The 22,563-nt window shown below is 47.3% G+C and overlaps 1 protein-coding gene across 7 annotated transcripts in view; it reads right to left on the reverse strand.

Annotated features, from left to right (window-relative positions):
• The window catches only part of HECTD4 (HECT domain E3 ubiquitin protein ligase 4), a 222,188-nt gene that overhangs the window by 23,778 nt on the left and 175,847 nt on the right, over positions 1-22,563 (reverse strand). For all 7 annotated transcript variants that reach the window (XR_010108967.1, XM_034934555.3, XM_034934553.3 and 4 more), the window contains 9 exons: positions 20,673-20,810; positions 19,823-19,959; positions 16,846-17,006; positions 11,055-11,236; positions 9,639-9,844; positions 9,231-9,361; positions 8,730-8,935; positions 6,956-7,135; positions 365-1,671 (listed from right to left, as the gene is read on the reverse strand). Coding sequence is in view for 6 of the 7 variants with exons in the window: in XM_034934555.3 (XP_034790446.1) it covers positions 365-1,671; positions 6,956-7,135; positions 8,730-8,935; positions 9,231-9,361; positions 9,639-9,844; positions 11,055-11,236; positions 16,846-17,006; positions 19,823-19,959; positions 20,673-20,810 (2,648 nt within the window). In the remaining variant the exon portion in view is untranslated. The remainder of the gene's footprint in view (positions 1-364; positions 1,672-6,955; positions 7,136-8,729; positions 8,936-9,230; positions 9,362-9,638; positions 9,845-11,054; positions 11,237-16,845; positions 17,007-19,822; positions 19,960-20,672; positions 20,811-22,563) is intronic.

The raw sequence follows: 22,563 nt of genomic DNA on the forward strand, positions 1-22,563 counted from the left end.
AGTCTATTCTCATGCTGCTCAGTGACCATCCCTCCTGCCAATGGCAACACCAAAAAGAACAAAAAGAACCCAAGGCCATTCAAGATGCGATGGGGCTGAGTCAGAATGCACTGATGGCGCCCACCCACCGCGGAAGGCCAGGCCCTGAGCCCTCTGGCTCCCCTTTACTTCGTGATATGGGACTTGGTGTCACTCAGAGACGTTACCCCAAGCAGCCTCACTGTGCTCATTCCAAGGGCTGCCCCAGGGAGCCCCCAACGGCTCCACCATTACCTACTAGGAAATAACTTTGGAAGATTTAAAGAGGCTTGGGGGATTGAAATGGGTCATGATTTAGTGGTTGTAGAGGCTTGAAAGCTGTTACCTCCACGACTGCGAAGCCTTTGATGGGGCGGGCGGCGAGGGGCTGGTTGTCCAGGGAAGTGACTGTGTACATGGAGCCCATGTCCGACACCGAGGCCGTCTCTGCATTGTCCAGGGGCTCCCCCAGGCTGCCCAGGCTGCCCAGGCTGCCGGTGCTGCACAGGGAAATGTCCAGGCTTTCCTGGCTGGACACCGCGTGGGGCTCCAACAGGCCCGGAGGGATGGGCAGCTCGAGGCCGGCAGGCAGCGGATCCACAGAGAGGTCGCTGACGGTTTGGGAGATGCCCTGCGAGCTGCAGATGGAGGCCTGGCTGGTGGAGGCGGAGGCGCTGATGCTCATGGCGGGGGTCAGGCTGCTGGACGTGCTGACCTCCATGCTGTCTGTGCCGGGGAAGGCCAGTGTCTTCTCGGGCTCAACTTTCCCGTCCCCGCCCTCGGCCTTGTCTTTCGGCTTCTTGGTGTCTTCTTCCTGCAGCGGGATGTAGATCTCGTCTTTGAAGACCCCGCCGTGGGCGTTGCAGGCCTTGCGGATGGCGCCTCTGACTACGCCCTCGTCCAGGTGGGTGGGGATCCCGGAGATCACCAGCAAGCGGCTGTGGGCGGTGGGGCCCACCAGGGCCTGGCAGGCATCGGCGATGGCGTCACTCGTCACGCCCAGCCCCTGTGGGTCCTTCCTGGTGAGGTGGCGGAGGATGATGAGCAGGGTGAGTGCCCGGTGGAACCACAGCATGTCCTCGGGCTTGCTGCCTCCGATGCTGAGCACGGTGGGGTCCGAGTCCACGGTGCGGGAAGACTGGCGCTTGCCCGACGAGGAGGCCTTTTCCCGCTTCATCTTGACTTTCTTCCTCTTGGAGAGGAGGCTGGGACTCTGTGGGGTCTGTCCTGGGGAGGACGAGGAGGAGGAGGACGAGTCACTGAGATTTGGGGCGGTCGCTGAGGTCACCCCACTGGCTGTGACACTCATGTTAGTAGGCAGGGTCACTTCGGCCACAGCCAGGCACCCTTCCATGAGTGCATGAAAATACGTAGAGAACCTGCCCTGGTCGCCGGCCGCCGCCCCCCCGGAGCCCCCGCAGGCGCCGCCTGAGACCCAGTTCTGCGTCTCCTCGTCGTACAGCTTGTGGAGCTCCGACTGCAAGGCCATCAGCATGGCCAGGCAGGGGTTCAGCTGGAGGGCGATTGAGGAGGACAGGCCAGCGGGGTGCCGCCTCTGCTCCAGGGTGTGCACCGTGCGCAGGAGCTCTGCCAGGAGATGGAAAACAAGCTCCTTCACACAGGCTGCCATGTCCGTGGTCCACAAGAAGTTTCCTGAGGCAAATGAAAATAGTAACAGTAATTACTATGCAGCACTGGCTATGTTCCAGGTGCAGTTCTGAGCCTGGAATCAACCCTCATAACAACCCTGTGAACAGTGACTGCGCAATTCAGTCCCTTCTTACAGATGGAGAAACAGAGGTTGGGAGGTGGAGGCCTGGCTGGAAGGCACACAGCTACCAGACAAGAGAGCTGAGATTCAGAGCTGACAGGTCGGCTCCAGAGGTGACGGCTTTGACCCTTGTGCCCAATGGCAGGGTGCCAGCAAAACACCATCATATTTTGTCTCAAAAGGTTATGCAGCATGTTGGTGATAAGTCCCTAGAATAATGTTTCCCAAAGTACTGGATGCTTACTATGGGGCACACAAGCCAATTTTACCAAACGGCACTGAAACACACACTGAAACACTGTTCCTTTTAAACTCCTCTTTTAGTCCTGATTTTTGCCAACAAGAAAGCCTTACTTCGAGGGTGGCATTATTTATTTTATTTTTCTTTTTTGAGACAGGGTCTTGCTCTGTCACCCAGGCTGAAGTGCAGTGGCACAATCATAGCTCACTGTTGCTCCTAGGCTCAAGTGATACCTCAGCCTCCTGAGTAGCTGGGATTACAGGAGTGTGAGACCATGCCCAGCTAATTTTTGTATTATTATTTTTCCTTTGCAGAGACAGTTTTCATGGTTTTGCCATGTTGCCCAGGCTGGTCTAGAACTCCTGGGCTCAAGCAATCCTCCCACCTCAGCCTCCTAAAGTGCTGGGTTTACAGGTGTGTGCCATTGTGCCTGGCCGTGAGGCTGGCATATTCTTTTTTTTTTTTTAATTTAAATTATTTTTTAAATAATTTTTTCTTTTTGAGAGTGAGTCTTACTCTGGTACCCAGGCTGGAGTGCAGTGGCGTGATCTCAGCTCACTGCAACCTCTGACTCCTGGGTTCAAGCAATTCTCTGCCTCAGTCTCCCGCATAGCTGGGATTACAGGCTCCTACCAGCATGCCCAGTTAATTTTTGTATTTTTAGTAGAGATGGGGTTTCACCATCTTGGCCAGGCTGGTCTTGAACTCCTGACCTACCTCGTGATCCACCCGCCTCAGTCTCCCAAAGTACTGGGATTACAGGCATGAGCCACTGTGCCCGACCTTCTTTAATAATTTTTTAAGCTGCTTTTTTTTTTTTTTTTTTAAATTGAGACAGAGTCTGTCTCTTATCACCCAGGCTGGAGTGCAGTGGCGCGATCTCAGCTCACTGCAACCTCCGCCTCCCAGGTTCAAGCAATTCTCATGCTTCAGTGTCCAGAATAACTTGAATTACAGGCGTGTGCCACCACACCCAGCTAATTTTTATATTTTTAGCAGAGATGGGGTATCGTCATGTTGGCCAGGCTGGTCTTGAACTTCTGGCCTCAAGTGGTCCGTGTGCCTCAGCCTCCCAAAGTGCTGGGATTACAGATGTGAGCCACTGCACCTGGCCAAGGCTGGCATATTCTTTTTTGTTTTTTTGAGACGGAGTTTCGCTCTTGTTGCCCAGGCTGGAGTGCAATGGCGCGATCTTGGCTCACCGCAACCTCCGCCTCCCAGGTTCAAGCAATTCTCCTGCCTCAGCCTCCCGAGTAGCTTGGATTACAGGCATGCACCATCACACCTGGCTAATTTTGTATTTTTTGTAGAGACAGGGTTCCTCCGTGTTGGTCAGGCAGGTCTCGAACTCCCGACCTCAGGTGATCTGCCCACAGCCTCCCAAAGTGCTGGGATTATAGGTGTGAGCCACTGCGCCTGGCCGGCTGGCATAGCCTTAAGAGAAAGTGGGCCAGAGTCCCAGAGCCTTTGACAGAGAACAGCATTCAGCTAGATTTTTGTGACGGCAACTATTTTCTTCAAATGTATGTATGTATGAATGGATGGATAGATGGACTGATTGATTGATTGAGACAGGGTCTCATTGTGTTGTCCTGGCTGGTCTTGAACTCCTGGGCTCAAGCCATCCTTTTGCCTCAGCCTCCCAAAGTGCTGGGATTACAGGCGTGAGACATCAGGCCCGGCCTGTATTTATTTTTATGGGTACCTGTTAGTTATGCCAATGGATACTAATTTTGTATTTAGAGAAGTGATGTAAAGGTTTCCTTTCCTTTTTTTTTTTTTTTTTTTGAGACGGAGTCCCAGTCTGTCGCCCAGGCTGGAGTGCCGTGGTGCCATCTCGGCTCACTGTAAGCTCCGCCTCCTGGGTTCACACCATTCTCTTGCCTCAGCCTCCCAAGTAGCTGGGACCACAGGCGCCCGCTATCACACCCGGCTAATTTTTTGTATTTTTAGTAGAGACACGGTTTCACTGTGTTAGCCAGGATGGTCTTGATCTCCTGACCTCGTGATCCGCCCGCCTTGGCCTCCCAAAGTGCTGGGATTACAGGCATGAGCCACCGTGCCCAGCCAAGGTTTCCTTAAAACTAAATTTAAGTTTTAAAAAAGGAGGAGTTGATTGCAATAAAAACTGTTAAATATATGCATGCTGGCTGGGCTCAGTGGTTCATGCCTGTAATCCCAGTACTATGGGAGGCCAAGGCAGGTGGGTCACCTGAGGTCAGGAGACTGAGACCAGCCTGGCTAACATGGTGAAATCCTGTTTCTACTAAAAATACAAAAAAATTAGCTGGGCATGGTAGTGGGCACCTGTATTCCCAACTACTCAGGAGGCTGGGGCAGGAGAATCACTTGAACCCAGGAGGTGGAGGTTGCAGTGAGCTGAGATCGCACCACTGCGCTCCAGCCTGGGTGACAGAGTGAGACTCCATTTCAAAAAAATAAAATAAGTAAGTAAATAAATGCTGACAGGCACAATTTGTGGACATGGAAACAATCATATAACGGTGGCATGATAATGACTGAAGTTTGGGAAACACTGTCTAGAACCACAAGATGGAACACACGTTTGTGCCAAGGTCTCCTTCATACCAGACGCATATCTTACATTCACATAATCATGTACCCTGGATCTGAGTGGAAAGAGAGAAAGCTCATGTACGTGAGACACGATTAGGGATCATGAACATCTAAAGCCTGTGTCCCACTGAGCCAGCTGAGCCCTTACCCTGCAAAAGAGTGAACTGCAGTTTGCTACATCCAGATGGCTCTTGTACAGGATAAAAGATTACTGGCCGGGGGAATCCCAAGGGCCTGCTGAAGCTGACTTACTAAGTCCAGCACCTACCAAAGAGGGGATCAAGCTTCCTGCTCTCTCAGGACTGACACTGCTTGCAAATTCTGGTTGGAAACAAGTTTGTGACTGTCCTGGAACATGGGCTCTCATAGAACCTCCACAGAGGACAGGTGTCCTTGCTCCCCTCTCTGCTGGGGCACAGGGCTAGGCCCTCAGATGCCAGAACTATTCATGTCACCTCCGTTGTCCTTGCTCTACCATTTAGCATTAATGTAAGATGACCTTGGAGAGAATTCTTCACCAAAATTGCACATGACGGCCTATGAGCTGAAACTCATTCTCAGACAGTGTTCTCTGCTTACGTCCCCCCTATCCACTCCCTGGGTGTTTTTTATTTTTTGCAGAGAAAGGGTCTGGCTATGTTGCTCCATATCCTGAACTCAAGTGATCCTCTTGCCTCAGCCTCTCAAAGTGCTGGATCACAGGTGTGAACCACTGCGCTTGGCCCTCCTAGGGTGTATGAAAGCATTTGACTTGGTTGCCAACATTTAAAAATTGAGAAATTCACATCAACATTTGGATTCCTGGATTTTCTTGAAATAAGAAATTATGGTTCCAGGCCGGGCGCAGTGGCTGATGTCTGTAATCCCAGTACTTTGGGAGGCTGAGGCGGGTGGATCACGAGGTCAGGAGATCGAGACTATCCTGGCTAACATGGTGAAACCCTGTCTCTACTAAAAATACAAAAAATTGGCCGGGCGTGGTGGTGGGCGCCTGTGGTCCTAGCTACTCTGGAGGCTGAGGCAGGAGAATGGCATGAACCCGGGAGGCGGAGCTTGCAGTGAGCTAAGACGGCGCTACTGCACTCCAGACTGGGCGACAGAGCGAGACTCCGTCTCAAAAAAAAAAAAAAAAAAAAAAGAAAGAAATTACGGTTCTGGCAGAAGCAGGGCCATGTTCTCCTGCAGCAGTGGATGACAGGGCACGTGTCCTCTGTGCCTCCAGCTCACCAAAGTCCCCCTGCCAACTTTCCTCTTTATTTCCCTCATTTAGCTGATCTGTTTGAACCCTGAAGGCACTGAAGGCATCCAAGTGTGCAGTGTTTTCTGTTTTTTTGAGATGGAGTTTCGCTCTTGTTGCCCAGGCTGGAGTGCAATGGCACAATCTTGGCTCACTGCAACCTCCGCCTCCCAGGTTCAAGCGATCCTCCTGCCTCAGCCTCCTGAGTAGCTGGGACTACAGGCATGCACCACCATGCCCGGCCAATTTTTTGTATTTAGTAGAGACAGGGTTTCATCATGTTGGTCAGGCTGGTCTCCATACTCCTGACCTCAGGTGATCAACCCGCCTTGGCCTCCCAAAGTGCTGGGATTACAGGCGTGAGCCACTGCGTCTGGCCCGAGTGTGCAATGTTTTCTTCCCTGCAACATTATGGAAAAATTCAAAAATATAGAAAGCCTGAAGAAATTATACAGTAAACACCTGTGCACTTACCAGCTAGATTCCACCATAAACATGTTGCTGTATTTCCTCTACTACATATCTGTCTACCCCTCTATTCATCCACAAACCCATCTTAGTTTTTGATTATTTCAAAATAAGTTGTAGACATCAGTATGCTTCATCCCTAAACACTTAAGGAGGCATATCATTAAAGTTTAATATTTATTTAGAATTTGTTTAGGTAAATTTGCATATGGTAAAATGCACAACTTTTACATTTATCATTCCATGAGTTTTGCAACCTTTTTGACCCTTTGAGGAACTATGCAGTTATAACCTTTGATTTTGCAACATTGTTCATTTCCACACCACCCTTCACCCCTAAAGTTACAATAATGGCATATACTTCTGTTTTAAAGTAAAGTGGATAAAGTTAATCTTATTTTCCTGGTTAGTTTCCAATCCTCAAAATAATGAAAATACCTGGCAAATCATGGATTTGGGAGTCTAGGTTGTACCTTAAGATCTATTCCCCAAGCCCACTTCAAATGACAGCAATCTGAAGGAGGCTGCAGCTGCCTGGGCTACCTGTGGCCACTCCGTACACCACCTGGCAAGCTCCTTCCTCAGGCACCATGCCAGCTCCACCCCCACCCTAGATTCCGATCCCCAGGGAAGGCAGCCTCACCTAGCAGCTCCACCACCTGCAGGAGGACAGATGTCGGAATGGTGTCAGGCTCATCTTCGGACTTCCCTTCACTGTCCTCTGATTTCCAGGACAGCAGCTGCTCTGCGAAGGCCATAGCCAGTGAGAACTCCAGGGGCAGGGAATGTAACACCAGGACTGCTCCAGGAGGTGGAGACACCCCTGCAAGAAGCACCCAGGAAGAAAGCAGATGATTGGCAGCACCTGACCCAAATAAGCCTCACAAAAGGTCCTGCCAGGTGTGCACGTAGAAACAGGGCTGGAGAGCCCACCCACTCATCTGCTCCAGCAGGAGGACACATAACTCCTGACACTCTGGACAGTGGGCTGCAGGGACACGAGGAGATGGAGGCCATCCCTCCAGGGAGTCCGCTTACTGGGGTGGATTTGGCAAATGGGACAAAGAACGGAGATGAGAACAGAGGACACACACTTGTCATTCAGTTAGATACCAACCAGAATGGGGAAAGTAAGTAACACTTTAAAAGATGACTCACTGGGATATTCCCAGCTTGGTAAAGAAATAATCAGTCCTTTGGTATGGCTGCAATCCCACTAAGACCATTATGCTTATTACAGTGGACCAGCAAGGGGTCCCCAAGACTTAAGACTACTGGCACCTTGGGTTTTGATTATCTTATCACCTTTTGTCACTGCCATGGCCTACGTGTGACCAAAGCTGTCTACAGTGAGAGGAAGAAGGTCCAAGGCTTGATCCCCCTCACATCCTGCACTGCCCCTGAAGCCTCTCTATAAACACCAGTCAGACAGAAGCCAGGGCATCAGAGGGCTTTGGACAAGTCAGAAGCAAACCACATTGGCTTGTATACTCTGGGGTGAATGTTTACATAGTGATAATTGTGGAATGACAGAGATCCTCTGTTTTAAATGTAAAGTTTAAAAAACAGCTAGTATAGGAAAAATACTATGAAAAACAGACTCTAATAAAAAAGACCATAAAGTTGTTTAGCAATGACCAAATCACTGAAGAAATGTTCTTTCATTTCATTCCCTAAGATGCATTGTCTCAAGGACTGGGGTGTGGAGAAGCCCAGGCCTGTTATTTTGGCTAAAAGTTCACATGTTTTCTGTCTCTGGCAAACACGCGTCAGTCTTTTCCTGTCAAGCATGCCGAGGAGGAGCAGTGGAGGCCTGTGATGAGGATTTCCTTTCTTTTCTGTGCATACTCAGACACAGAGCCAGCAGGCCCTGGTGCATACAGAGGACAGGCAGTGACAGCTTCAGGGCATGTGGAGGCAGAGCCCTCATCTAACTCTAAAACGATGGAGGCTTCAAAAAAATGCCCAGGAGATGAGAGCAATCGAGCTTCCAGTTAGTTGAGGAGCAGACTCTCACAGTGGCCAGTGCCCTGGGGAGCCATGTTGAGAATTTGGTTAATGAGAATTCAAGGAATGGCAACTGGGATTATCATAGCCTGAGCCAGCTGTAAGGATGTGATTGCTCTGGTTGTATCATTCTAAACAGACACATCTCAGCACATACTTGTGAAAAGAAAGGAAATCTCCACTGTAGTCTGGACAGCATCTGTCAGGCCTTCCCTAGGTAGGAAAGATAAGTCTTTTAATTTACTGCCTCTAAAAGAAGCAGCAGTTTCTTCCAGAAGTCCCCAGAAGTCCTATTCTTTATCAATAGGAACTGGAACATGCAAGGTACAAAATTCATTATAGCTTCAAAAAGAAGGCAAGAGGAGAATGACTCCAGCTGTTCTCGTCATGACAAGCTGCTGGAGACTCACCCAGTTTGATGTGGACCCTGTCTGTGGAGAGGACCACAGAGGGGTACTGGTCAGCGGTGGGGGGAGGTGCAAGCCCAGTGTTGGCTGGGGACGCGTCCCGCGGGTAACAGGCGGCCTCGATGAGGTTCAGCTGGCCATTTCGCTTCACTTTGTGGCCGAGGCCATATACGAGCACCCGTGCCCACGGTGCCTTGTACAGAGAGGAGCTGAGAAGGAGGGATGGGTGGGTGTTAATACAGGGTCTAGCCATGCACATGGGGACAGGCAGCTTTGCCTTCTCACCAGGGGACGTTAGATGAGAACTGGGCCCAAGTCATTTCCACCACACTTTGGAAGGTCATTCTTTATAGACTAATTCCCCAAACATAGAAATATGGAGAGAATTGTAAGTCATTTGCATTAAAGAATCAGTGATTTGAATTTTTTTCCTTGGCCAGTTTCACCAGAATTCATTTAGCTTTCCTCTCCCCATCATCATCTTCTTGAGAACAGGCAACTTACTCTTTGCGGAATCCAGATTGACTTTCTTTACAAGACACAACAACAAAAGCTGCCCCAGGGAAATTCACGTCCATGTTGACTTTGGATTCGGAAATTGGGAACTCTTCGGAGGGGAACTGCTCTGGTGCTGTCTGCAAAGAGACACTGAATAAGGAAAGCCACGGGCTAAACACAGGGACAGCATTTCATCTTCTCATCTCACATGGCCCAGGAAATCAGCCAAACGACTAAATAGCCCTCTGGAAGGAAGCAAGCTACAGATGAGATAAAGCAGAAGAGCTTCTAGGAAAAGGAAATCGAGAGGAATAGGGACTTGGAAGGGAAAGGGAAGTCATTTTCAGCAAGCCAGTGAGACTCCCAGTTAAAAATGGTAACCACACTGCAGGAACATGAGCTTTAGACTTCTACCTGCAGGAAAGAGCAGATCTGTTTCGTCAGCTCTAAAAGGCTCTCCTCGCCCTGGTGCAGGGTCCGGGTGATGGCCACGTTGAGCCACTCTCTCACTGTCTGGGAGTTGCCCTGGTAAAAGAGGTCCGTGGCGGAGCAGTTCTGGGAATGGATGCAATGCTGTAAAGACTGCGCCAGGAGGATCGAGCTGGAGCTGATGGTGCCGTCTGGGGACGGAAAGGAAACAGAAGTTGACAAGAATCAAAGCAGCCAGTAGCTGTGAGAGTCTAAGTAACAGACAATGAATAACCCATCCAGAAACCCCAGATGGGAGGGTTATCCTGGATATGATGTCCTGGATAACAGATGCCGGCAATCAGATCCTCTGCACCAGGATGGTGGAGGGGGACCCAGGAGATCAATGGGCTTCATACTTTTGCTTTCTTTTCAGCTGTGAAACTGTTTCCTAAAATAAAATCTACACAGAGGCCCAGGTCTATGAAATATATCAAATGGGGCTGCTTGGATCCAGGGGTTCCCAGAGCCTGACCTGTCTGACTACCCTGGCCCACCCCCCCAGGGTACCTCAGGGCACAGCCTGTAGAGAAACTTGTTAGATCATCAGGGCAAAGCTTCTGCCACCACATTTGATGCTTTCCAGGTATGTTTCAGGGCATCTAAGTTCTTGGGATGGGCTGTGGACCCCAGGCGCTCATATGGACCAGTAGCGATGTAGTGCACACATGCCCTGGCTGGGTGGGACCCCACAGTTGTGAGCTGGAGGGCAGCTACCCAGGATGCTGACTGAGCCTAGATTGCTATCTGCAAGTGAGCTTTGAGGGGTGCCCCCTGCCTGCCTCACCTCTTGTTCCCATCTTAGTTGCTGGGAGATCAAGGGGGCAGGCTGGAGGCTGAGATGCCAGGGGAAGACAGAAAGGGCCCCTGAGTCCTGGATAGTGCTGAGGGCAGACTCATCACCTGGCATTCACTGGGGATCAGACACAGCCCTCATGCCAAGGGCACACAGGCTGGCCTTTGGAACAGCCTCAGCAGAACTTATGATGAACCAAATAGGTCTGCTTTGGAGGACGCTGATGACAGGAACATCTCCTTTCTTTCTAATGTCAAATAGAATGTCTGTGGCAACAATACAGTGACTTGGTTTCATAAGTAATACTTAATTTTCCTTGATCCACAATTACGTTGGGAAACTTGATGAATGCTTAACAGAGTAATGACTCAAGTGAGTAATCCATTACATTTTTCGAAGAGTGAGAAAGCCCTGCCAGGAGAATCCCAGTTCCTGCGTGCAATTTCTCACGTGAGCCTATGCGCACCATGAGGCATTTCTCGCCCTCATGCGGGGAATGACTACACTGTGCACAGCGCCCGCCTGATGCTAAGTTCCAGAGTGACAGCAGCAAAGCCAAGTTTTACCTGGGAGAGGAGGTGCGAGGAGCTGATTGGACAGCAGTTGCAGGTGCTCCAGGGTAATGTCCCGGATGGCAGGGATGTGGAAGAGGCGAGTGAACAAGTGAGGCAACTTGGGGGCGAAGATATTGAGCAGGGCCATGCGGCAGTACAGCCTGGCCAGCGCAGCCTCGCAGCGCAGCAGCTCCCTGCAAGGGAAAAGGTGGGTGAGATACTCAAAGCCCTGATGCTCCGGCCCCCATACCGGGACCAGGTCGCAGGTTCTGAAGGAAAAGGATCCCGCCTCAGGCTTCTCTTCCAGCCTGATGTTCCAAACCCTAAAGGAGTCACTTGAGTTTTAAACAAAAGTCACATTAAGTTATATTGTTACGTTTGATTTTCCCAGCTCAAAAAAGCACTGTAGGGAAAAAAATAAAAATACATGTCCGCACAAAAATTTGTACATGTATGTTCATAGTAGCATTATTCCTAATAGCCAAATAGTGATAAGAACTCAAGTGTCCATTAACTCAATGGTTATTGAGTTAAGAACTCAAGTGTCCATTAACTCAAGTCTATACAATGGGGTATTTTTCAGCCATCAAACAGATCAAAGACTGACATACGCCACAATGGGAATAAACCTTGAAACGTCATGTTCTCAGTGAAAGACACCAGATACAAAGGGCCACATATTGGATTCCATTTCTGTAAATTGTCCAGAGGAAAATGCATAGAAACAGAAAATAGATTGGTGGTTGTCAGGAGTTGGTGGGAAAGGAGGATGGGAAGTAACTGCTATGGATATGGGGTTTCTTTTGGGGTGATGAAAATGTTCTAAAATTGATTGTGGTAATGGTTGGACAACTTTGTGAATATAATAAAAACCACTGACTTGTGTACTTTAAATGGGTGAATTGCATGGTATGTAAATTATATCTCAATACAGCTATTATAAAAATACCATCGTGGGCATTTTTTTATGTGATGAATTTGTAAAGTGATCGGCATTCAACTTGAATAATAGCTCATTAGTGCCTAAGCACGTCTTATGGGCCAGGCGCAATGGCTTACACCTGTAATTCTAGCACTTTGGGAGGCCAAAGCAGGAGGATTACTTGAGGTCAGGAGTTTGAGACCAGCCTGGGGAACATAGTGAGAATCCCTCTCTACAAAAAATAGAAATCGCCCTGTAGTCTCAGCTACTTGGGAGGCTGAGGTGGGAGGACTGCTGAGCCCAGTAGTTGGAGGCCACAGTGGGCTATGACTGTGCCACTGCACTCCAGCCTGGGTGACAGAGCAAGACTCTGTTTCTAAAACACAAAAACCTAGGCCCCAAACTCACTCTGAACCCACAGGGGTCATTTGATATTCCTACTGACCCTAATTAAATTTAATGCTGGTGTATCATAATTCAAATTTAGGTGTAATGGCAATTAAAGAAACAACCCCATATGGAACACTTGATGAGTGTATGTGTGAAGTGAAGATAAACAAAAAGAAGACAGCTAAGAAACTACATCGTAGGTGGTTTCTTCCTTATCAACACCAGTCTGTGTGGTTCTCATGCCAGGATGAACAATAAACACACTTCTCCTGTCTCCTCCCTCCTTGGAAGCCCATGTGTTCACTGCATTAACAAAGCACATGAGGACCACGGCAACAAAATTGGTAAGGACTGAATGGGCAAGCTGAGAACCCCACGGTTCTCCCCTTGGCTTTCACCTCAGAGTTTATAGGCCAAAGTTACCAGGGACGGAACTGTTTGTTTTGTTTTCTTGGGCTTTTTTGAGACAGGCCCTGTTGCCCAAACTGAAGTGCAGTGGCGTGATCATAGCTCACTGCAGCCTTGACCTCCCGGGCTCAAGCAATCTTCCAGCTTTAGCCTCTTGAGTAGCTGGGACTACAGACATGCGCCACTGCTCCTAGCTAATTTTTTCTTATTTTTGTAGAGACACGGTCTCTCTCTCTCTCTTTTTTTTGTTTTTTGAGAGGGAGTCTTGCTTTGTCACTCAGGCTGGAGTGCAGTGGTGTGATCTCGGCTCACTGCAACCTCCGCCTCCCAGGTTCAAGCGATTCTCCTGCCTTGGCCTCCCAAGTAGCGGGGATTACAGGCGTGTGCCACCATGCCTGGCTGATTTTTGTATTTTTAGTAGAGACGGGGCCTTACCATGTTGGCTAGGCTGGTCTTGAACTCCTCACCTCAAGTGATCTGTCCACCTCGGCCTCCCAAAGTGCTGGGATTATAGGCGTGACCCACTGTGCCCAGCCAAGACAGGGTCTCTCTATGTTGCCCAGACTAGTCTTGAACTCCTGGGCTCAAATGATCTTCCTTCCTTGGCCTCCCAAAGTGCTAAGATTACAGGCGTGAGCCACCGCGCCTGGCTATGAGCTTGTTTTGGGTCTGACCTGCAGCCCCGGTTTGGACACTGTACACTGCTAATGCCTCTGAAGCCACTGCTGCTCTAGCCTCTGTTTTCCAAAATCCTCTTTATTTATTAAAAAAAAATTTGAGACAAGGTCTTGCTCTGTTGCCCAGGTTGGAGGACACTGGTAATCATGGCTCACTGCAGCCTTGAACTCCCGGGCTCAAGCAATGCTCTCACCTCAGCCTCCCACTTAAATAGCCAGGACTACAGGTATGCACCACCAAGCCCAGCTAACCAAAGTCTTCTTTAAAACCACTGTGAGTGCTTTAGCACAGAATACAATCTTGATGAAAATCTGTGCCAGGACCAGAAATCCAACCATTGAATGATCACACAGATCTGCATGGCATGTTTCCTATGTCTTCCAATACCAGGACCACCGCATTAACACTGATTAAACATCCTACACTTGTAAGTTGATTGTAACTCTATAAGGACTTTCTTGCCTTCTCTCTCAGTTGCTAGTCAGCAGTCAACAGGTTTCATCTATCAAAGTTGTTTGCTAAAAAAAATGACCAAAAGACTTATTAAATAAAGCTTTAAAAGCTTTTAATAATACCATGTTGATATTCAAGCATGTATGTTTGGGGACCCTTTTCAGCATCTATTTTGAGTCTATAATGTGTGTCAGGGCCTAGCTTAGGCACTGGGGACTCCAGCAACCTCTGCCTCCTGGGATCAAGTGATTCTCATGCTTCAGCCTCCCGAGTAGCTGGGACCATAGGCACATGCCACCAGACCCGGCTAATTTTTGTATTTTTAGTAGAGATGGGGTTTCACCTGTTGGCCAGGCTGGTTTTGAACTCCTGGCCTCAAGTGAACCGCCCACCTCGGCCTCCCAAAGTGCTGGGATTACAGGTGCAAGCCGCCGCACCCAGCCCACAAGAACAAATTTTAACAAACAAGCAAAATAACAGCAGTAAAAACATCAGGTCCTGGGAGAGCATTAAAATACTGTAGTTTCCTGACAAAAAGCGCATGGACAGTCACCTTAGATGGTGAGGGCAGAGCTTTTTGAAGAGGTGAGTATTCACTGAGATCTGAATTACAGAACGAGACGGCCAGGGGGAGCTCTGGGCCATCCCTAAGGAAGCAACACTAGCTGTGTGAGCACCACAGAGGAGGGGCTGCCAAGCTCAGAGGCTCCTGTGGGGTTCTGTGAAGCAGGTTAGGTTTGAATGTACTCCATGGGAAGGTCTGCATTAGAGGAGGGAGAGCTGATTTCTGTGTCTAAAAGATCGCTCCAGCTGTTGTGGAGAGGAGAGCCGAGGCCTGGGCTGTCGTGGTGGAGGTAGGAATGGAGACGTGTGCAGATGGGGACATATTTTGGAACAGTCAATGGCACTTGCTGATAGCTCTCTTGAGGAAAAAGGATGGTTTGTGGTGCCCCTTCCAGATATGGGGAGGCCAGAGGCAGAGGAGATTTCAGGGAAAAATTCAGATTCCACCTCACACGAGAAACTTTAGGGGCTTATGAGATTATTTGTGAGTTAAAGGTCAACAAAACCCTATCCTTGTCTACCTCAGAACTGCCCTTGGTTAAGGTGTTTTAAAGTCAGTTCTTCTGAAAACCTGACAAAGAATGTCGGCAACATCACAAGGCACTGCTTATGATACCAGTGACCCCTCACAGGCAAGCTGTGTCTAAATGGGGAGGACTGTGAAGAAGAACATTCTTGGTGGGAAGCCACAGCTTCAAGGCTTCTGGAGCATGGTGATGCTTGTAACTGGGCATGCCTCTTGCTGGAATCCCTGGAAGCCATGCCTGTGGAGTGTTCACAAGAGATGTCAGCTTGGATTAGGACACGGGGCTGTTGAGCCGCCGGCCGCAGGAGCCCTGCTGTGGGACATTTCTCCTTCACACCTGAGTTGACACTTGGGTAGGTATGTAGGTGGGGTCAGTAGGTAGGGTCAGGGAATAGCCCCTGAACTTCTATGTGGACGACTGTGAGGACCCCTGTTGAAGAAACATTTGTGATATTGCCCTGTGGTATGCCTACTTCCTGTCCTGTATCTCGCTAAGTAAAGCTAAGAAAGTCATATGTGACCTATTTTGGTCTTGTGAATTTGACTGACTCATTGAACTTAAGATCACCCAAACGCTGCAATGCAATCTCAAGTGGAGATGGTCTATCTCAAGAGGTCTTGCCGTCTAGATAGATAAGCATATCTGGAGTTCCAGTGAGAGATGAGAGCTGGAGATACACTCAACTTGATTCAAAATTGTCAACATCATGAGAAATTGTGATGGCTAACGGATGAACAGCATGAAAAATAGTTTCTGGAAATTTTTATTAGAGAATTCCATTTATTATTATATTTTCCTCTGAATTATTACAAGACATTTTAAGATGGAAAGGAATAATTCTCAGGGGAATTGGCAATGGTGAACATGAGGGAGCTTTGCCAGATCTTTAGGTTTCAGCCCACTGAGGGCAGGCACATGCCTTGAACACCTTCTCTTCTGGAAGCCTGCACAGTGCTAGCCACATAGAAAGCACTCAAGCAATACCTGATTGGCTTCACAGTGAAAGGAGCTTACACTGTACCTGGACATCTTCTTACCTTTTCTTGACTTGCTTTACTCTCCGTAACTTTCTCCACGCTCTTCCAATCCATGGAATGTGATGGCTATTCATCCATTAGCTATCACGATTTCTTGTGATGTTGACAATTTTGAATCAAGTTGAGTGTATCTCCAGCTCTCATCTCTCACTAGAACTCCAGATACGCTTATCTGTCTAGACGGCAAGACCTCTTGCTGTCTCCGGTTGAGATTGCATTGCAGCATTTGGGTGGTCTTAAGTTCAATGAGTCAGTCAATCTTTAGCTACCCATCAGTCCTCCCAAATCACAGTAGGGTGCATGTTGCATAAGTCAGATGATTCTAGATCCCCCAACTTTTTTTTTTTTTTTTTTTTTTGAGACGGAGTCTCCCTTTGTCACCCAGGTTGGAGTGCAGTGGCACAATCTTGGCTCACTGCAACCTCCGTCTCTCGGGTTCAATAGATTCTCCTGCCTTAGCCTCCAGAGTAGCTGGTATTACAGGTGCCCATCACCAAGATCGGCTAATTTTTGTATTTTTAGTAGAGATGCGAGTTCACCAGGTTGGCTGGGCTGGTCTCGAACTTGTGACCTCAAGTGATCTGCCCACCTGGGCCTCCCAAACTGCTGGGATTACAGGCGTGAGCTACCGTGCCTGGCCCCTAGATCCCCCGACTTTTCTTCACACCTCCTGCAATTTTGCTGTTATCTTTATTAGCTGCCTTCTCTAAGTGTTAGCTTTGAAGGAAAAACTTTCTTGCCGAGGATAAATGGTACATGGTACATGTGGTAGAGCGAAGTTGGTGGATTTCTGTGACCCCGTAGAAAGAAGGGCCCAATTGTACCTGTGAATTTGAAGGTTGGTATTGTCCAGTGTGACCAGCCCATTGGTGGCAGTCCTTCGGTAGCCTGCTGGGGGCCTTTCCAACATGTCAATAGGATACCAGTATCGCACCAGCACACCTTCACTGCGGAGGTACGTTTCTACCTGCACCAGTTCATTCACCTACAATAGGAAAAGAAAATGTCTGTTTGTGCTGTTTGCTTTTGTTTTCCATGTGTGCGTGCGTGTGTGTGTGTGTGTGTGTGTGTGTGTATTTTCAGTCCAGGCTTTTAGGTATTATAATTTGTAACTAATTGCTATTTCATAGACAAAACAAATGAAAGAGAATTCACAATACATTTTGGAAACACATATTATAAGTAATCTTATTACTATATAAACTTGCTATGTGCTTTTCTAAGAAAATAACAAAATAACAAACATCAGAAATGGGAGAGATCTTATTTTATTTTTTTTGAGATGGAGTCTCACCGTGTCATCCAAGCTGGAGTGCAGTGGTGTCATCTCGGCACACTGCAGTCTCTGCCTCCCAGGTTCAAGAGATTCTCCTGTCTCAGCCTCCCAAGTAGCTGGGACTAGGCACCCACCACTATGCCCAGCTAATTTTTGTATTTTTAGTGGAGGTGGGGTTTCACCATGTTGGCCAGGCTGGTCTTAAACTCCTCACCTCAAGTGATCCGCCTGCCTTGGCCTCCCAAAGTGTTGGGATTACAGGCGTGAGCCGCCATGCCCAGCCAGGAATCAGAGAGATTTTAAATGAATTCTTAAATATAAATGTGAATTAATGACATACTAGAAAGGCCAAAAGCCAATTATTGAAAAAAAAATTTCAATCAAAATAAAAAAAGAACAGGATAATATATACATAAACACACAAACAACCAGACTAATATATATATATTTATACATATATAACCAGATTATAGCAATAAATGCTAGTTTCATGCCATTGATTTAGTCTAAGTTCAAAGACATCTGCTTAGTACTGAGTGTTTTAGTTTTTCCATACCAGATGGAAAATTTTAATTGATACAATAAAGATTTTCAATGTAATCATAAGTTAGCAATTTAAAGAGAATAGTGCTATATTTCCAGCGCACACTGTTGCTAGGTAAAATTTATGTTCATTGTTTTTATGTTAATAATATCTTAAAAGCAGGGAATCTGTCTGATAGCTGTATTTTATTTCTAGGAAAATAAAAAGTAAGCTCATACATATGTATTTTGGATGCAAATACCAATGCAATTTTCATTTAGGGATTATTAAACTGGAGAGAAATTACCTTAGAAATAACAGAATGATTATAATAAGGACAATTCTATTTTTCTAATTTTTATTTTCACACATTTCTATTGCTCAAAAATATCATCCTAATGTATTTTCTTACAATCAGAGTCAGAAGTTTGCATCAGAAGGCAGTGGGAGATTAACAGTATTATTGATGGAATTTTCCATTTGAAAGTTCACCTCAGTGACCACCAGTCAATAGCCCCTCTAAAAAAATCTAATGAGTTAAATTACATTCTGACAAAATAGAGTCAGATGATGTAATTTTTTTTTTTTTTTTTGAGACAGTGTCTTGCTCTGTTGCCCAGGTTGGAGTGCCATGGCATGATCTCGGCTCACTGCAACCTCTGCCTCTGGGGTTCAAGCAATTCTCCTGCCTCGGCCTCCCAAGTAGCTAGGACTACAGGTTTGTGCCACCATGCCCAGCTAATTTTTGCATTTTTAGTAGAGATGGGGTTTCATTATGTTGGCTAGGCTAGTCTCAAGCTCCTGACCTCAAGTGATCCACCTGCCTCGGCCTCCCAAAGTGCTGGGATTACAGGCATGAGCCACCGCATCTGGCCTAAAGATGTAAAATTTTTCAAGGTAAATTTCAAAGCATTAATGGAACCTAGTATCATCTGTATCTCTCTCTAGACAGATACCAAAGTTTATATCTATACAGTGATTGATGATATTAATATTTTATCAGAGACTCTCAGGCTTGATCTGTATATTATTTCACCAGTTTTTCCTGCATAGGAAGCTTCTCAAATACAAGGATGGGCATGCAACCTCAGAATCACATAGTCATGGCTTTCAAACAGGAGTCTCTTTTCAAAAGAAAGCTTTGGCCTTGTCCTCTCTCACTCTGCCCCCTTCCTGAAAAGTCCTAGCTGTGTCCTAGGAGAGAGCTTTGCAAAATGGAGGAGGAAACCACTGATCCAGTTTAATACACTCATTTTACAGATAGGGAAATTGAGGCTGAATCAGTGAGATGACGTGATCAAAATGACAAAACTTTTTTCTTTTTTTTTTCCTTTGGAGACAGGGACTCACTCTGTTGCCCAGGCTGGAGAACACTGACGCCATCACAGCTCACTGCAGCCTTGACCTCCCAGGCTGAAACGATCCTCCCACCTTAGCCTCCCACACAGCTGGGACTACAGATATGCCCACCATGACTAGCTAATTTTTTGTAGAGACAGGGTCTCGCCATGTTGCCCAGGCTGGTCTCGAACTCCTGGGCTCAGGTAATCCTCCTTCCTCGGCCTCCCAAAGTGCTGGGATTACAGGTGTGAGCCCCACGCCCAGCCTATTTCTTTGATTTGTGTCTGTATGACCATCATGGCAATGACAGATCATCCATTCATCAAGGACAATGGGGACTTTTCCCTGGGAACTTGGGTAGATATAATGCAGGAACAGTTTGAACATGTCGGACAGAAAATAATGGTAGAGGTGGTGTGGTCTGAAGGCGGCCACAGCTTTGAGACTGGAGAGCCTACCATCTACTGCCAGCCCTGATCTGAGTCCCTGAGGAAAGCTCAGGCAAGTCAATTGGCATTAGAGCATTTTTGCTTTGTGTCTTCATCCCTGATTTGAAGAGAAACTCATCTGTATAATCACTTTTTAAGGTACCTGGGAATCTGGGCATGACAGCCTCAGTATATATAAAATAGCTTATTAATCAGAATGGCTGTTCACTCACTGAATCAACATCTAAGACGACTCCATGAAGCCCAAAGGTTTTCAGCATCCCTCGGATGGCAAATTTTGGCAGAGCAGTTCCAACAGCACTGCTGGCTACATTATTGCTGTCTGGAGAGCGGGTTACTACTGTGAGACCTGAGGAGTGTAGAGGGAGAAGTTTTTCAGGAAAAAGTACCACTGCATCTGGGTTCTTACATTTAGCATCTAAAATAGCTCTCCAGATAAAAATAAAATAATAAAATAAAATAAAATAAAATAGCTCTACGGGCTTTAACAGAACCCTCAGTTTTGTTATAACCAAGCAAGAACACAACTCAGTCTGGAAGGTAATATAATAGAACGTTGTAAAAGCTCTTACAATTGAAGAATAAAAAGACAAATAAGCCAGTTTAAAATGGGCAAAGAATTTTTTGTTTGTTTTTTGAGACAGAGCCTTGCTCTGTGGCCCAGGCTGGAGTGCAGTGGTGTGATCTCGGCTCACTGCAACCTCTGCCTCCCAGGTTCAAGTGATTCTCCTGCCTCAGCCTCTAGAGTAGCTGGGATTACAGGCGTGCGCCACCAGGCCCAGCTATTTTCTATGTTTTTAGTAGAGACGGAGCCCAGGCCCTACCTCTTTTCTTGTGCAGCTGCCTGCCCCACTCAGCTCATGCTACTGAGTTCTGGGAAGTGGGAAGGGCCCCACCAGGGTTGCTCTAGGGCTTCACATGGGGCGGTGTGGAAGAGGTTAGCCCAGTCGGAGTAAGGAGAGTCACCCTAGGAGAACCACCAGCTGCTTGTGCACATTAAGGAAAATTCAACCTCTCATTTCATAGGAAATTTCATAGGTGGAGTAAGGAGGAAAGCAAAACCTTTTCGAACTTTATCAATTGTGAACTTGTTTGCTTCGTCTTTAATGTCTTCAATGGTGGGAAGATAAAGGTCTCTTGGGATGCCACCATTCTCTTCGTAGAGAAATTCAACCGTCTGTCGGGCAATATCCACCATACCTAAAAAATATAACAGCACAGGGTAACTCCCCAAAGAGTACACACAGATCAACCATGACACTGACTTACATGTAGAGTGAAATGATAAGGGAATCTTTCAAACATTGTTTATGAAAGTACATAACCCTTTGGCGAAGGAAATTGTGCAGTATCTACCATGTTTGGAATACTAAATGTACTACTTTTAGGAATGTCTCAAATCTCTTCCACAGAAATATAAGCACTAAGGCCAGGCACAGTGGCTCACACCTGTAATCCCAGCACGTTGGGAGGCTGAGGCAGGTAGATTACTTGAGGCCAGGAGTTCAAGACCAGCCTGACCAACATGGTGAAATCCCGTCTCTACTAAAAATACAAAAATTAGCCAGGCATGGTGGCAGGCGCCTGTAAACCCAGCTACTCGGGAGGTTGAGGCAGGAGACTTGCTTGAACCCAGGAGACAGAGGTTGCAGTGAGCCAAGCTGGCGCCACTCCAGCCTCAATGACAGGGAAAGACTCCATCTCAAAAAAAAAAAAAAAGGGCCAGGTGTAGTGGCTCACGCCTATAATCCCAACACTTTGGGAGGCCGAGGAGGGTGGATCACCTGAGGTCAGGAGTTTGAGACCAGCCTGGCCAACATGGCAAAACCCCGTCTCTATTAAAAATACAAATTAGCTGGGCGTGGTGGCAGGTGCCTGTAATCCCAGCCACTCGGGAGGCTAAGGCAGGAGAACTGTTTGAACCCGGGAGGTGGAGGTTGCAGTGAGCTGAGATTGCACCATTGCACTCTAGCCTGGGAGACAGAGCAAGTAGCACTGTTGGTAGATAGCAAAAAAGTGGAAAAAACCGAAGTGTTCATCAGTATAAAATGACTAAAAATGGTCCATTATTTTGCAGTTATTTCATTTTCGTTAACTCAAAATAACAAATTACAGGACAAATGGAGAGGAAGAAGAAAGTGAGGGTAATGTTTCTTTTTCTTTTTCTTTTTTTTTTGAGACAGAGTCTTGCTCTGCCGCCCAGGCTGGAGTGCAGTGGTGCAATCTTGGCTCACTGCAACTTCCATCTCCCAGGCTCAAGTGATTCTCATGCTTCAGCCTCTCAAGTAGTTGGGATTACAGGCGCGCACTACCACATTCGGCTAATATTTTTGTATTTTTAGTAGAGATGGGGGTTCACCATGTTGCCTAGGCTGGTCTCAAAACTCCTGACCTCAAGAGATCCGCCTGCCTTGGCCTTCCAAAGTGCTGAGATTACAGGTGTGAGCCACCGTGCCTGGCCATGTTTATTTCTCTCTATATTTTTGTACTGTTTGATTTTTACTGCAATAAACACATGTTGCTTGTTTAAGAAAGAGAGAAGGCTATATGAGCTTCTTCTATCCACTTATTGAGATTGCTCTTTCTTCCCAGAGAAAGAACATACGATTATGTTTGATAGCAACAGCTACTATTAATTAATAAACCAAGTAATTAAATGTCCAAAGACCTGGGAGGAAAAGCATTATGGGAGGAAAGCAAAATGGGCACAATTCCTCCATATCCTGTTGTTGCCTTAGGCCCCACAGTGCCCAGGACGTTGTGGGTGAAAGGGCAGGTGTTGGTCAGGGGCAGTGGCTCACACCTGTAATCCCAGCACCTTGGAGGCCCAGGTGGGAAGACTGTTTGAAGCCAGGAGTTCAAGACCACCCTGAGGGACATAGCAACACCCTGTCACTACAAAAAATAAAAAAATTAGCCGGGCTTGGTAGTGAGTGCCTGTAGTCCCAGGTAC

The sequence above is a fragment of the Pan paniscus genome, chromosome 10 (genome assembly GCF_029289425.2).
Source record: "Pan paniscus chromosome 10, NHGRI_mPanPan1-v2.0_pri, whole genome shotgun sequence".
In the NCBI taxonomy this organism is placed as follows: domain Eukaryota; kingdom Metazoa; phylum Chordata; class Mammalia; order Primates; family Hominidae; genus Pan; species Pan paniscus.